The sequence below is a fragment of the Podarcis erhardii genome, assembly GCF_964252035.2.
Source record: "Podarcis erhardii genome assembly, chromosome: 12".
Lineage (NCBI taxonomy): Eukaryota > Metazoa > Chordata > Lepidosauria > Squamata > Lacertidae > Podarcis > Podarcis erhardii.
Window position 1 is genome coordinate 15428507 of NC_138513.1, and position 12498 is coordinate 15441004.

General features: G+C 40.2%; 1 protein-coding gene across 4 annotated transcripts in view; it reads left to right on the plus strand.

Moving 5' to 3' along the window:
* PARD3 (par-3 family cell polarity regulator) overlaps positions 1-12498 on the plus strand; it is a 550835-nt gene that overhangs the window by 387212 nt on the left and 151125 nt on the right. For all 4 annotated transcript variants that reach the window (XM_081834189.1, XM_081834186.1, XM_081834187.1 and 1 more), the window contains 2 exons: positions 1905-2132; positions 9379-9595. In XM_081834189.1, the coding sequence (XP_081690315.1) occupies positions 1905-2132; positions 9379-9595 (445 nt within the window). The remainder of the gene's footprint in view (positions 1-1904; positions 2133-9378; positions 9596-12498) is intronic.

The following is a 12498-nucleotide window of genomic DNA, read 5'->3' on the forward strand; positions in this document are numbered from 1 at the left end:
CTGGTGTAAGGATCATCTAACTGTATAAAAGAGCTTATATCCCAAGGATTTCATATGTAACTCGGGAACCTGTAGAAAAACTGCTCCACAATTGCGGAATTGTCTTTGGTGAACATCTGCAAAGGACATGGAATAGCAGAAAATTTTTAAGTTATATTTAATTCTTTAAGATTTAATAAAGGATATTAAAAAAAATTAGAGATATAATATTGGAAAATTAGATAATAAGAATGGAAATAAGGGAATAAATTTGCTGGGAAACCTTTCTTTTGGCTAGGAACGCAGGAGCGGGGGATGTGAGGGAGTCCAAAGAAGCTAAGAAGACTATGTTAAAAGATATGTTATATTGTATTGTTTATTGGAATTGTAACTAAATTAAAAAATTGCTAATAAATATATTATTAAAAAAAAAAGAATAGCGGAAGCTGGCTTATACAGAGTGAGACCAGCGTCTCTCTGGGGTTACATGCTATTCCTTACTTCAGCTGCCTTTGGAACTGGGGGTTAGGTTAGCATGGGAAGAATATCAACACACCACAGCATGGTAAAGCTTGTGTTTTAATCTTGTGTTTTATCTTGTGAACTGCCCTTGAGATCTTGTCATGAAGGGTAGTATAAAAATATAAAGAAATAAAGAAATAAAACAGCGACCAGTACATTTCCAGCAACACTCACTAAGTCAGCATTGGTCATGACAGCTGCTACATAGGGAAATTGCACTTGGCTAACCCCCAACCTCAACCAGTTGACCACATGAGGGGGTTCTGCCAGTATTTGCATTTCAGGAAATGATTTCACTTACTTAAGTTAGTAGTTTAGTTTAGTTTAGTTTAGTTTAGGCATAAATAACACTGACATAAAAATATTACTAGAGAGTGAGTTTCCTTGCTTTGTTTAGAAACAGGGATTACCTTAGCATGGTAATAGCACCAATAATTCCTAGGAAATTTTGATGACAACCATTAATAAACCCAGGAGAAAAATTCAATTAGACTAGCATTTCAAAAGTTACATTTTATTGGACCAATCCCTTAAGTTTTCAGTGCAGTAGTTTGTCCATGAAGTTCATGGAAATGATTCATATACATGCTATTAAAAAAATATTTTGTTTATTTTTCCAATGAATAGAGATTTTTTCTTTTAGTGTTGTTGTGAGCTAATATTCTCTTTGCGAGTGTTTGTTGGCAATTATTAGTGCTTTTATCATGCTGGGGTAATCCCTGTTCCTAATCAAGGTTAAAAAATTTACATTACTTGCATTTATTCCATAATAAGTGTTGACATGAGTTTTAATGTATTATAACCATATTAACTAATATGGGTTAATTAATCCAAAAGAAAAAAAAATCTATGTAGACAAGCTCTTGGGAACAGTGTAATATTTAAGTGCAGGTTATTAAAATTCACTCCATGAAAGAAGCTAGTGAGGCAGAATTTTCCCCAGATACTGTTCTGAGAATGCAGGCTAATTTTAGGTCAATAAAATCTCCTTAATGTTCATTATTTCTAGTATTTGCATAGGATTGTTTTGGCTGTTTTAAAAAACAAAATTAACTGGCTATGCCAATCAAGTATATAGTGCTGACATCTTTGTACTCTATTTTTTAACCAGCTTGGTAATTATTTTATTCTCATTAAAATGGTTGAAATAACAGTGATGACTTTAACTTCCCACCAATTTGAAAAGTGGGATGTTACTAACCTTGTCAAATTCATAGTGTATGACTTGACACGCTCATTGCTCCAACCAACAAATCTGCCTAGAATTCCCTACAGAGTATAGAGATAATGTGAATAATGTTAAGCACATTCCCGTAGACTGTCGCTGTAGATGTGAATAATCAAGTGTGAGGGTCCTCCCTGCTAATCCTAATTATTTTTTTTCTTTAAAAAAAAATATTAAGGTTCTCCAACCAGAGATGTAGGCCCCTCATTAGGCCTGAAGAAATCCAGTTCATTAGAAAGTTTGCAGACAGCAGTCGCTGAGGTAACTTTGAATGGTGACATTCCCTTCCACCGTCCACGGCCGCGGATAATCAGAGGGCGAGGCTGCAATGAGAGCTTCAGAGCTGCAATTGACAAATCGTATGATAAACCTGTTGCAGATGAGGATGATGAAGGCATGGAAACCTGTAAGTAAACTCTTCCATGTACACTGCTTTTAAAAATTGCCTTTTAAAGATGTTTTCACTACTGATGGTTCTTTCAGTTAATTCCCCCCCTCTTCACCCTGCCTGCCCCTTTGATCACACCATGTCTTTTGTCAAGGTAGCTTCCTGTTAAGTTCTCTTTACTCCGCCAAGATTTTTGTTCACCACCTTAAAGCTCCCACCTGCTCTGACTCTGTCTTCTTTGCAAAATTTCCACAGTTCACTTAAAAGCGGTGTAGCCACAAAGTCAATTCACATTCGAAGCCTTCAAGTGAGTTCCTGTTCACAGTGTATAATAGATAATTCAGCCAACATCCTTCCTCCTCTAGCCAACACCTACTCATCTCAAGATTTCTTGCTTTCATTTCTCTTTCTCTCCCAACTGTGTCCCCATGTGCTTGAAAAGGCCTTTTTCTCTGTCTCTGTTTTCTTCTGCCTGACTCACACTGACTCAGAGCCAGTGTGGTGTAGTGGTTAAGAGCGGTAGACTCGTAATCTGGGGAACCGGGTTCGTGTCTCCGCTCCTCCACATGCAGCTGCTGGGTGACCTTGGACTAGTCACACTTCTTTGAAGTCTCTCAGCCCCACTCACCTCACAGAGTGTTTGTTGTGGGGGAGGAAGGGAAAGGAGAATGTTATGTTAGCCGTTTTGAGACTCCTTCGGGTAGTGATAAAGCAGGATATCAAATCCAAACTCCTCCTCTTCTTCTTCTTCCTTCCAAATTCTTCCACCCTTTGTAAAGCCTACGTTCAGCAACAACTTCGACCTTCTTTTACTTGGTCCACTCTGATGTCTTGGTCTCTCCCCCCCAACCCCCATCCCTGCTGCTCAATATCCTGGCTTTTATGTCATGTGCAATCTCTCTTGGATAGAGCACCATCTCTTCTGTGTTCCGTATGGTGTGTAGCACATTCTTGACCCACTCCCATTACCTTTGCCTCAATTGAAATGGTCGCTTCTGCCTTGATGTCTGTTTGGATCCATGTAAATACCATATAACGAAAGAAGAGCATCGCCCAAAGGGCCAGGCGGGGTATATGGAGGAACAATATGAGTGGAAACGTTTACATAAGGACTGCAGCAGTTGCAGGCGCATCTCTGTCTACCTTTGGGTAAAGAGAACATTAATGCTTGACAGTGTTAGTGTAATAATGACATCTCTGCAGGCTTGCATCACACTCTAACATGCTATGGATTTTGTGATTTGGTTGGTTTGTTTGTTTGCAAGCTCTAAAATTCTGGTTTGTCAAAATGAAGATTACTGCAAATTTTAATGTACTTGGACCTCAGCAGAAAAATGTATGTTTATGTAGCCAATATTATACCCTCCAACATTCCTCAGATGAAAATAGAGACATTTCCCACTCCCCACAACTGACCTTCCTCAACCCCCCATTTTTTGTCTCCCCTCCACAAAGCAATTCTACCAGTAAAAGGGCAAGAGCACCATGACTTCACCAATGGGACCCAGCACACATGCCCTCCTCTGTCCTGAAAAACATCTTAATCCCGATTTTATTGTATTTTATTCTTTGGTAGATTTACAAAAAGAAACACACACAGCAATGAATGAATTTTTAAAAGTGGCAAGATTAGATGCAGACACCCAAAGCAATTTTTTAAATAAAAAAAATCAAGATTCCTTGTGTACCATCTTAACAGCAAGGCAATGAGTTAAATGAAAAGGGAAGGCAAACACTTTGGTTCTAAAGTTTAATGAGAGAGAGAGAGAGAGAGAGAGAGAGAGGAAATAAGTTGCATTTAGGATGAAAAATTTCAGCATTGGAAGTTCATCCATAAAGTGAAGAAAAATTACGGCTGTTCTTTAATTAGAATATGTAAGGTTGGCAGATCTAATAAAGCATAAAGTTAATGATCAGCTATTACCCACCCTAATGGGCGTTCATTCACATTTTCAGTTCTTTAACCCTAAGAGTGACCCAACATGAGAAGAATGTCATTAACATAAAAGAATCTCCTGTATAATTATTGAATGGTGCAGCAATGGGCTAGTAAAATGACAGTCCATGCTCAAAAAAAAGAGTGAATAGCAAATGAACTTAAATGGGGCAGAATTATATGGAAATTATTAAATTTTTAACCTTAATGTTGTAGTATTTTGAATGTATCTCAACAGGTCCCCCCCCACCTATCTAGTTGCTTTACCTTTAAATATTAAAAGTTTATGAATGGAACAGAGCTGGGGAAGCTGAGGTAATTAATTACTTAGCTTGTCGACTGACACAAGCAGTTGAAAAAATGAATCTGCAATCTCAGCTTTTTATTAATGTGTTTACATTTTAAGAAATGCCTGTCATAATGAGCAAATTTGCTCCTACAAGTTCACTGTTCTATTTTATATTAGTTTTTCTTTTTTAAAAAAAGCCTGCTTCTAAAAATATCGCATAATTGAATGTAAGGACATTTGAAATATTTCCTTCAATAGCAACAGCAGAATTAATTCAGCTTCATTTCAAATCTGGCAGTTCAGAGCAGCTAAATGTTATCAGTCTTGTCTAATTGACCCAGTGACACAGGGTGGAATCTAGTGGAGGTACCCCATAACAGATGGGTTTTTTTCTGATTCCCTTGGCAGCCCTTTATGGTACCTTTTGATTTGTTCTGCAGGGTTCCCCAACAACCTAGAGCTGGTTTTCAGAAGGCGTGTGTGCTCAGGTCTGCAAGAAAGAAAGCAAAAAAAACCCCTCCCCATCTTTTCCAAAAGTGGGTCAAAAGCCCTTCTTCTGAGACTGAGGAAACAGTTGGATTTCACCCATAGGAAGTGGGGCACAGAGGGGTGGATCACAAGTGCTTCATGTTTAAGCTTTTCTCACAGTGGGTCAACCAGTGCCCATAAGCAGCCCACAAACTGGTCCTGAGTGCATCAGCATTCTTCTCACGTGATTCCCAGCAATTGATACTCAGATGTAAACTGGAGGCAGAATATAGCTATTGCGGCTGGTATCCATGGATTGCATTCCCCTCCAAGCATTTTTTAAATCCTTCTTTAAGGCTGTCCAACTTGCTGGACATCCCTAAATATTGTGGGGGATGAATTCCACAGTTCAACTATGTGCTGTGTGAAAAAATGCCTTCTTTTATCTGCCCTGAATATTGCAACATTCAGGATGGCACCATGTATTTTTGAGAGAGGGAGAAGGAGAAGGAGGGGAGAGAGAGAGAGAGAGAGAGAGAGAGAGAGAGAGAGAGAGCGAGCTATAGAATGATCTGGCAGATGTACTGGGTGTGCCACTATTTGATATGGATGCAGATATTCCATTATAGGTAGGGATCAAGTGTGTTAAAGTGGCACTATACATGCCACTATACACTATACAGGTGGGGAGGGGAATTAGTGTTCAGTTAAACCCTATGAAGGTGGGTTGTGTTCAAATCCCCCTTGCAGCTATTTCTCTCCTCCCTCAACAGTTCAGAATTTAGAAGGCTCCTTTCTTTCATTGTAAAAGCAATGTAAAATTCTAGTAGAAAATGCTTTTCCTTTGTAAACAGTAATCTTTCATTTGGTCAGCTGGTGAGCCTTTTGTATTTGAAGATAATAGAATCAGAGAATTGTAGAGTTGGAAAAGGACCACAAGGGTCATCTAGTGCAACCCCTTCAATGCAGCAATCTTTCACCCAACATGGGTCCTGAACCCACAACCCTGAGATTAAGATTATTATGCTGTACTGACTGAGCTATTCAGATAAGTTGCTCTGAATTTTTTCATAAAGAAATCTTGATCAGTGTCCTGCAATGAGTTCTAAAAATATTACCACACACCATGTGACCACATTTATTGTGGGGGCTTTTAAAAAACCATAATATAATTGCTGCACTCAGAACAATTGGCCATTCAGACCGCTGAACTGAGCCTGAAAGACAGATGGGAAGACCTTAAGTTTGGCAGAGGGTACCTATAGATTTTAATGGGTATAATCAGATAGTCACAGCTGACTGCTTGGGGTATTTGGATCATATGAATCACAGTGCTTGTTTTCGAAATCTTGGAATAGCTGATAAGAAACAGTTCCTTTCTCTGGTGCGTTGTCTGAGAGCAAGCCATTTGAATCTGAATAAATTGGCAGAGCTTTCTAATCTCTGTTGAGTCTTAATTGCTAGAGACTCTGCTTGTATTAAATAACACAATACACAGTCTAGCTCAGTTATGGAACAGCTTCACGTTCAATAACTACAGTTTCTTATGAGCATTTTCTCTGTTTTGTGACATAATTAGGAGAGCAGTTTCACAATACTTTTCTTGCAGTTCTCTTAAGTAAAACTGTCAGGGACGCAGTGAGAGCGCAGGGAGGGGAGGAGATGGAGAGCGAGGGGGAGCAATCCGAGGGCAGCGTAGGAGAAGATGACAGTAGCCCGAGAGATTCCATGAGCCTCTCCAGCGAATCGGAAGATTCACAGAAGGGGGCGCCGATGGCCAGGGCAAGGGGGGCCCCAAGGGGGACACCCCAGAAGCAAGGGGCCAGCGGGGACTCCCAGAGCAGCAGTTGGAAATCAGGACCAGCTTCCCCACCAGAGCGTAGTGGGGGGGAGGAGTCCCAGGTATCAGGGCCATTGTATTCACCACCAGCGAGAGAAGATGAGTCAGGGTTGGCCACGCCTCCATCGGAGAGCGAGGGAACGGTCAAGAGGAAGGTTGCCGGCTGGGCGCGCACGCCAAGATCAAATGTACAGGCGAGCGGCACAGCAGGTAGCCCGGATAGGGAACCAGGTCCTAAAGCCCGCCGGAAGGAGGGGCAAGAATCAGGGGGGTCAGCGTCAGAAGAGTCCAGAAAGGATGAAACCCCAGCGGGCAGGAGGGCCCAGAGGAGGAAGGAGCTAAGGAAGAGATGGAGCAAGGCTAGAGTCTTAAACTGGTGTGGAAGGGGAGGAGAGTCAGACGGAACTTCGCCGGTCTAGGCTTTAAGACGTAGAGTTGCACGCTGCGGCTTTGAAATGGAAACTGAACTTCAATAAAGACTTTTGTACATAACTACAGCCGGGCGTTGGTCCTTTGTGAGCTGGGACCTAGGGGCGGCTCTGACAAAAACACATCTTTGCTCTTGGAATCATACTCTTGGAACAATCTGATGTTTTGGTCTTATTGGCTAAAATAGGAAAGGGGGATTGTTGTCTGCACTTTTTGATTAATCCTTCCCCTCGACCAAGTGCTTTTTAGTAATGTCATCAGCGAACTATGAACTATCACAAAAATCAGAACTTGAATTTCTTGCCTGAACAGCAATAATAATGAGGCAACATTTTATTTCTTCAGGAATGCATACCCTGTTTTTCTCTTCCACAAAGGCGTTGGTCAAATCAACTTACGGATACAAAAGAAAACATAAAACCATCAGTGACTCCAAACTTAAAACTCAAACAATCACACTGAAAACAGCAGCAACATCCCTTCCAATCAATACATTAAGCAGTGGTCGAATCAAAAACTTGTTTGAAAATAAATTATTTTAGTTGCTGGCAGACCCCAACCTCGCAAAGCGGTTTGGGGAGGACAGTGTGAGAAGGAAGCCCTGATTCCTTTCATGCCTGAGCTGGGCTCTGTGAAAGCAGTTGGCTAAAATAAAGTTCTGTTGTTGCATGGAAATTGTAGAAATGAAGTTATATTAGAGATTGTATGAAATGAATTGCAAAGCAGCAGGGAAGTCCAAACCTACTGAATGAGTGTGTTCCCTGACCCTCAGTGGATGAGATAAGAAAAGTCGTGCTGGAGTAGGCTGAAGGTCCATCTTAGTCCAGCATCTTATTTCCCATAGTAACCAACAAGATGCTCTGGAAAGCTACTGGAAAATGTTATTGGAGTGTGAGGTATACATCCCTAAAAGCAATGTGATGCAATACAATAAAAGGCAGACAAGTAAAATATGAGGGCAACAGCACTCCTTGCTGGTTGTCCCCAAAGCAAGTGATTTTCAGAGGCATACTGTCTTAGAACATGTTTGCAATTTTTCGCTAATGTATTGGCAAAGCTGAGGTAACTGATGAGGATCACAAGTTTTGAATATTCAGGATATAAATAATGTGAATTGCACGAGGTGTGATTGATTGTTTTTAATAGGAAGGGAAATGTGCATAGAAATACTTCAATAAGCAATTAAACAGCATTATTATTATCATTATCCTTGTTGAATGTCAAGTATTATAAATTAGTTTTAATTAATTTGTATTTTTAACATTGCCTTAAAGCACAATGTCCTTGAGTCCTCTCTTCAGATACTGCATATTGCATCTTTTTCTCAGCCTTGCTCTATCTTTGAAAATCGCTGTGATACCTCAGTGCCCAAGGGTGATATAGTATTACGGTATGTTTTACTTATTCACCAGCCTAAATGAAAGCCAGTGTGGGACTGAGTTGGTGTTTGAACTTGAAATGTAGGATTGTGCCTTGAATATGAACATGCTCATTTTTCATTTCAATATCTCAGTCTTCAAGGTGTATGTTGCATTAAGAAAAATTTTGCATCCTTCGTTTTCTCCTGAAAATGGGTGTGAAGAATGAGCCGATATCCAAGGTTAAAATGGAGAATTATGTTGTAAATGTACATAGTGGAAAACATTGTAAACTCAACTGTCAATATATAGACCATGTTCAGATTAGCATATCTTGTCTTAATAATATTAGATATGAATTGGTCTTTTGGACATAAAGCCCAGCCCCTTTGCCTGAGGGAGCAAGCAAACCAAGGTATTCCATTGCACTTTGTTGGCTATGATTAACAGCTTTGGAACAAGCCAGGATATTAAGTCAGCTTCAAACCATGGTTTAATATCCTGGCTTGCTGTGAAGCAATTAAGCATATTTTCATGGTTAGCATGAAATAGCAAACTATAGTCAATGGAGGACTCTCTAGTTTGCTTGCTTGCCTGCTTGGGCCAAGGGAGGATCAAATGAGCTATGTATATTTATCCAAAAGACTCATTCATTTCTTGGCTTATTAAGTGATCAGATTATTGAGCAAGCAAGTTAAACCAAAAACCTCACCTTGTACAGTAAAATATGTGCAGTTTCATGGACCCCATGTGTGGAGCTTTCCAGATACAAACAGAGAAAGTCATGCAGTTTACCACCTGGGTGGTTTACTGGAGTGTAGTGGCTGTTCATTCTGGATGAACGGATAAGGGTTGTTCAACTCTATTTGTCTTGAATCACAGCAGAGAATTTTTTTTTAATCTACCCCCCCCCAGCCCCTACTAAAATTACCTTACTCTTTCAGTGGAGGAAGATACTGAGGAAAGCTCACGATCGGGTAGAGAATCTGTCTCTACGTCGAGTGACCAGCCATCCCATTCGCTGGAAAGACACATGAATGGCAGTCAAGATAAAGGAGACCGAAAAAAAATTGGGAAGGACAAGAAGAAAGATCGAGATAAAGAAAAGGATAAAATTAAAGCCAAGAAAGGAATGCTCAAAGGCCTGGGGGACATGTTCAGGTAGGATTTGTATATGTGACTAGAGTTTGGACCTATGATTTTCATGGCAATGTATATTTCAATATCCATTTTCAAAATGCCATCAATTTAAGCATGTTTTAAAGGGACCATTTAATGCTCCTTCACTCTGTCATCATCTGTAACATGACTCTAATTCTATCAGTGTGGATTCTATTGCACCAAGATTGACACAGGTTTATGTCATGTTTTAGTGAAGCTGCTTATGAGGTGGAATAAAACAAGTGACATCTATGTTGCATCTGCACAAGGATCAACATTTGTACAAAACAAAACAATACTCAAGTTAGCACTTGATGTTTCTTGCATGTATGGTGATTCATTATTGACACACTACTAAAACCCAGTTCATAGCAACAAAGGCTTCTTAAAATGTAAGTGTTTAGAGAAATTCATGTTGAACCCTGGAGATCCTCCATGGTTTCCCCAGTTTTCACTCCTGCCAATACAACCTTTCTGGTTTTGATTTGGAGTAGAGAACATTTCCCAATTTAAGTGAAGAGCTGGTACACATAATTACCTTGCCCTGTAAGGCTTTTTATTTTCAAGCAATTGCTATGCTCCAGTAAGTGTGGATTTATCTATATGTCTCTTTTCCAGCATTAATGTTGATTTCAAAGCTGATGACAACAATAAGAACACATTAGCAAACAAAAACACTTTCATCAATATAATCCTATCAAAAAGCACATAGTGTATTAGTGGGGGGGGGGGAGCAATCCAATAAAAATGATGCAGTTTAATACCAAAACCATAACCATTCAAAAACAATTTATCCGAAATGGCTGATAAGCCCCAGCCCAGTACCAGCTGACATAATCCCTCTAGGAAGGGGGTTCTGGACCTGCACAGTCCCAGCAGCAACTTCTTCCATAGTTTAAGGCACAAGGGAAGAGGGGCTGGTCTCACTTAGCCTTGAGATGGAACACGCACTGCTTTGCAAACAGGATTCATTGAGCATTAACAATGTAGAGTAACTCAGCTATGTTACACTCGGTTATATCACCTACAAGTGATGACTAAGAACAAACTCCTTGTTTCAAACTCCTTGAAATATAGTACAAAAACAGACAAAGGCTATTGGGAAGCCATTGAGGAGTCACAGTATAGTACCAATTTCTTAATGAGAGAAACACTTTGTCTGTTTTTGTACATGTCTGTTGTGTTTTCAAGCCATGTTTTTCTACGGTATAAGGCAATGGGACAAGGAGTGGGGCAGCACACCTTCAAACATTACATCATACCCTTTCCCCTTTGTTTCAAACTCTGACCCGCTCCGTAGTGCATCTACTAGTACAATTTTTGCTTTGAGGGAGTATTGCATGCTTTCTGTTCTCAAAATATGACTCTCATCTCCCAGCTTCCCTGAGGGAGAATTTGTTAGCCACAAAGCTATAAAGTGACTTCCCTAGATCCCTACTAGATCCTTCGAAGTTGTGCCTTCCCATGGGTTTCCAGAAGGTTTTCATAACAAAATGCAGTTGTGTGCTGAGTGAGCGTCAATAGGTTGAGACTGAATCCTGACAAGGTGGGGCTCTGTGGACTGACAAATCTAGGGTTCAGGAATTAGGCATTCTTCTAGTTCTGGATGGGCTTGCCTTCCCTCTGAAAGAATGGGTGGTGCTCTTAGATCCATCACTGTCGTTGAAGGTGCAAGTGACTGGGGTTGGCTTGTAAGGTAGTTATGGATGTTCCTAGATAGGCATTACCTGGCCACAGTGATTGGGTAACCTTTGAGATTTGTTCAGAAGCTGCAGCTAATGTAGAATTCCATGGCTAGGCTGTCATTTGGGACTGCTGATTGTGAACATACCACACCAGGCCACGTTCAGGGAGCTTGTATTGACATACAGTATAGAGCCCTATATAGATTGGGACCTAGATATCTAACAAAGCATCTTCTTTATGAGGAAGACCCTCTTACTGCCACAGTTAAGTGAAATTCACCAAGTGGCAACAAACAAGACAACCTTCTTGGTACTGGCACCTTGTCTATTCCTTACCTTCTCAGATACAGCTGATGCTAACTCTTATGAGTTTTTTTGTGCCAGTTGCAGACCTACTTATTCACCAAGGTTTTTATGCAAGGATTGCAGCATAGCTGTTTTATTTTTAAAGTTGCATTTTTCCCCCTTTCTGTTTTGTTTTAATGTGTATTATGTATTTGGTTTTAATGTAATGCACTCTGGGATTGCTTTGGCAAGAAATGTTTTAATTAGATAAGACATGGAGCCAGGAAACCTATATAAACAAGGTTAAAATTCTTGGTTCAACTATGTAGCTCATAGGGTGGTCTGTGGCAAATTAGTATCCTTCAGCTTAGCCCACAGAGTTGTAAAGATGTCCTACTCTGCCCTAATTCCTTAGAGGATGACCAAAACACAAATGTACGTAAAATAACATAATCACCGAAATTGTTGTATTCCCTTGATTGGGAGACCTTTTTCGCCCCCTCTCTATTAGTCTTCCACTCTTTTTTTTAATATAGGATTTCCACTTCCCTGATTTGAGTTCTTAATCACTGATCCACTGCTTTTTAATTGGTTTTTTATCAGTTGTAGTCGTTTCTCTCTGTGTGTTTCTAATTGTTATTTAAATTGTCTTACTGAATATTTTCTCACTGAGCCTATCCCCAAGAAAATATATAAAACATTGGCCAGAGGTATCCAGGGAGGCTGTTGAGTGTGCTCCACAATAAAGGCTGTTCAGCATGTCTTGAGAAGATAGATGGGCATGCACAATGTAGCGAGACTTTGCTGCAATAGAAATAAGCTTTCCTTCATCTCTTACCTCTTTGTATATGTTATTTGTGTGCAGGGCAATGCCATTTCACACTGCAGCTGTGCTGTACTTTCAGCCTCACCCTGATGTAGGGCCATACTGGC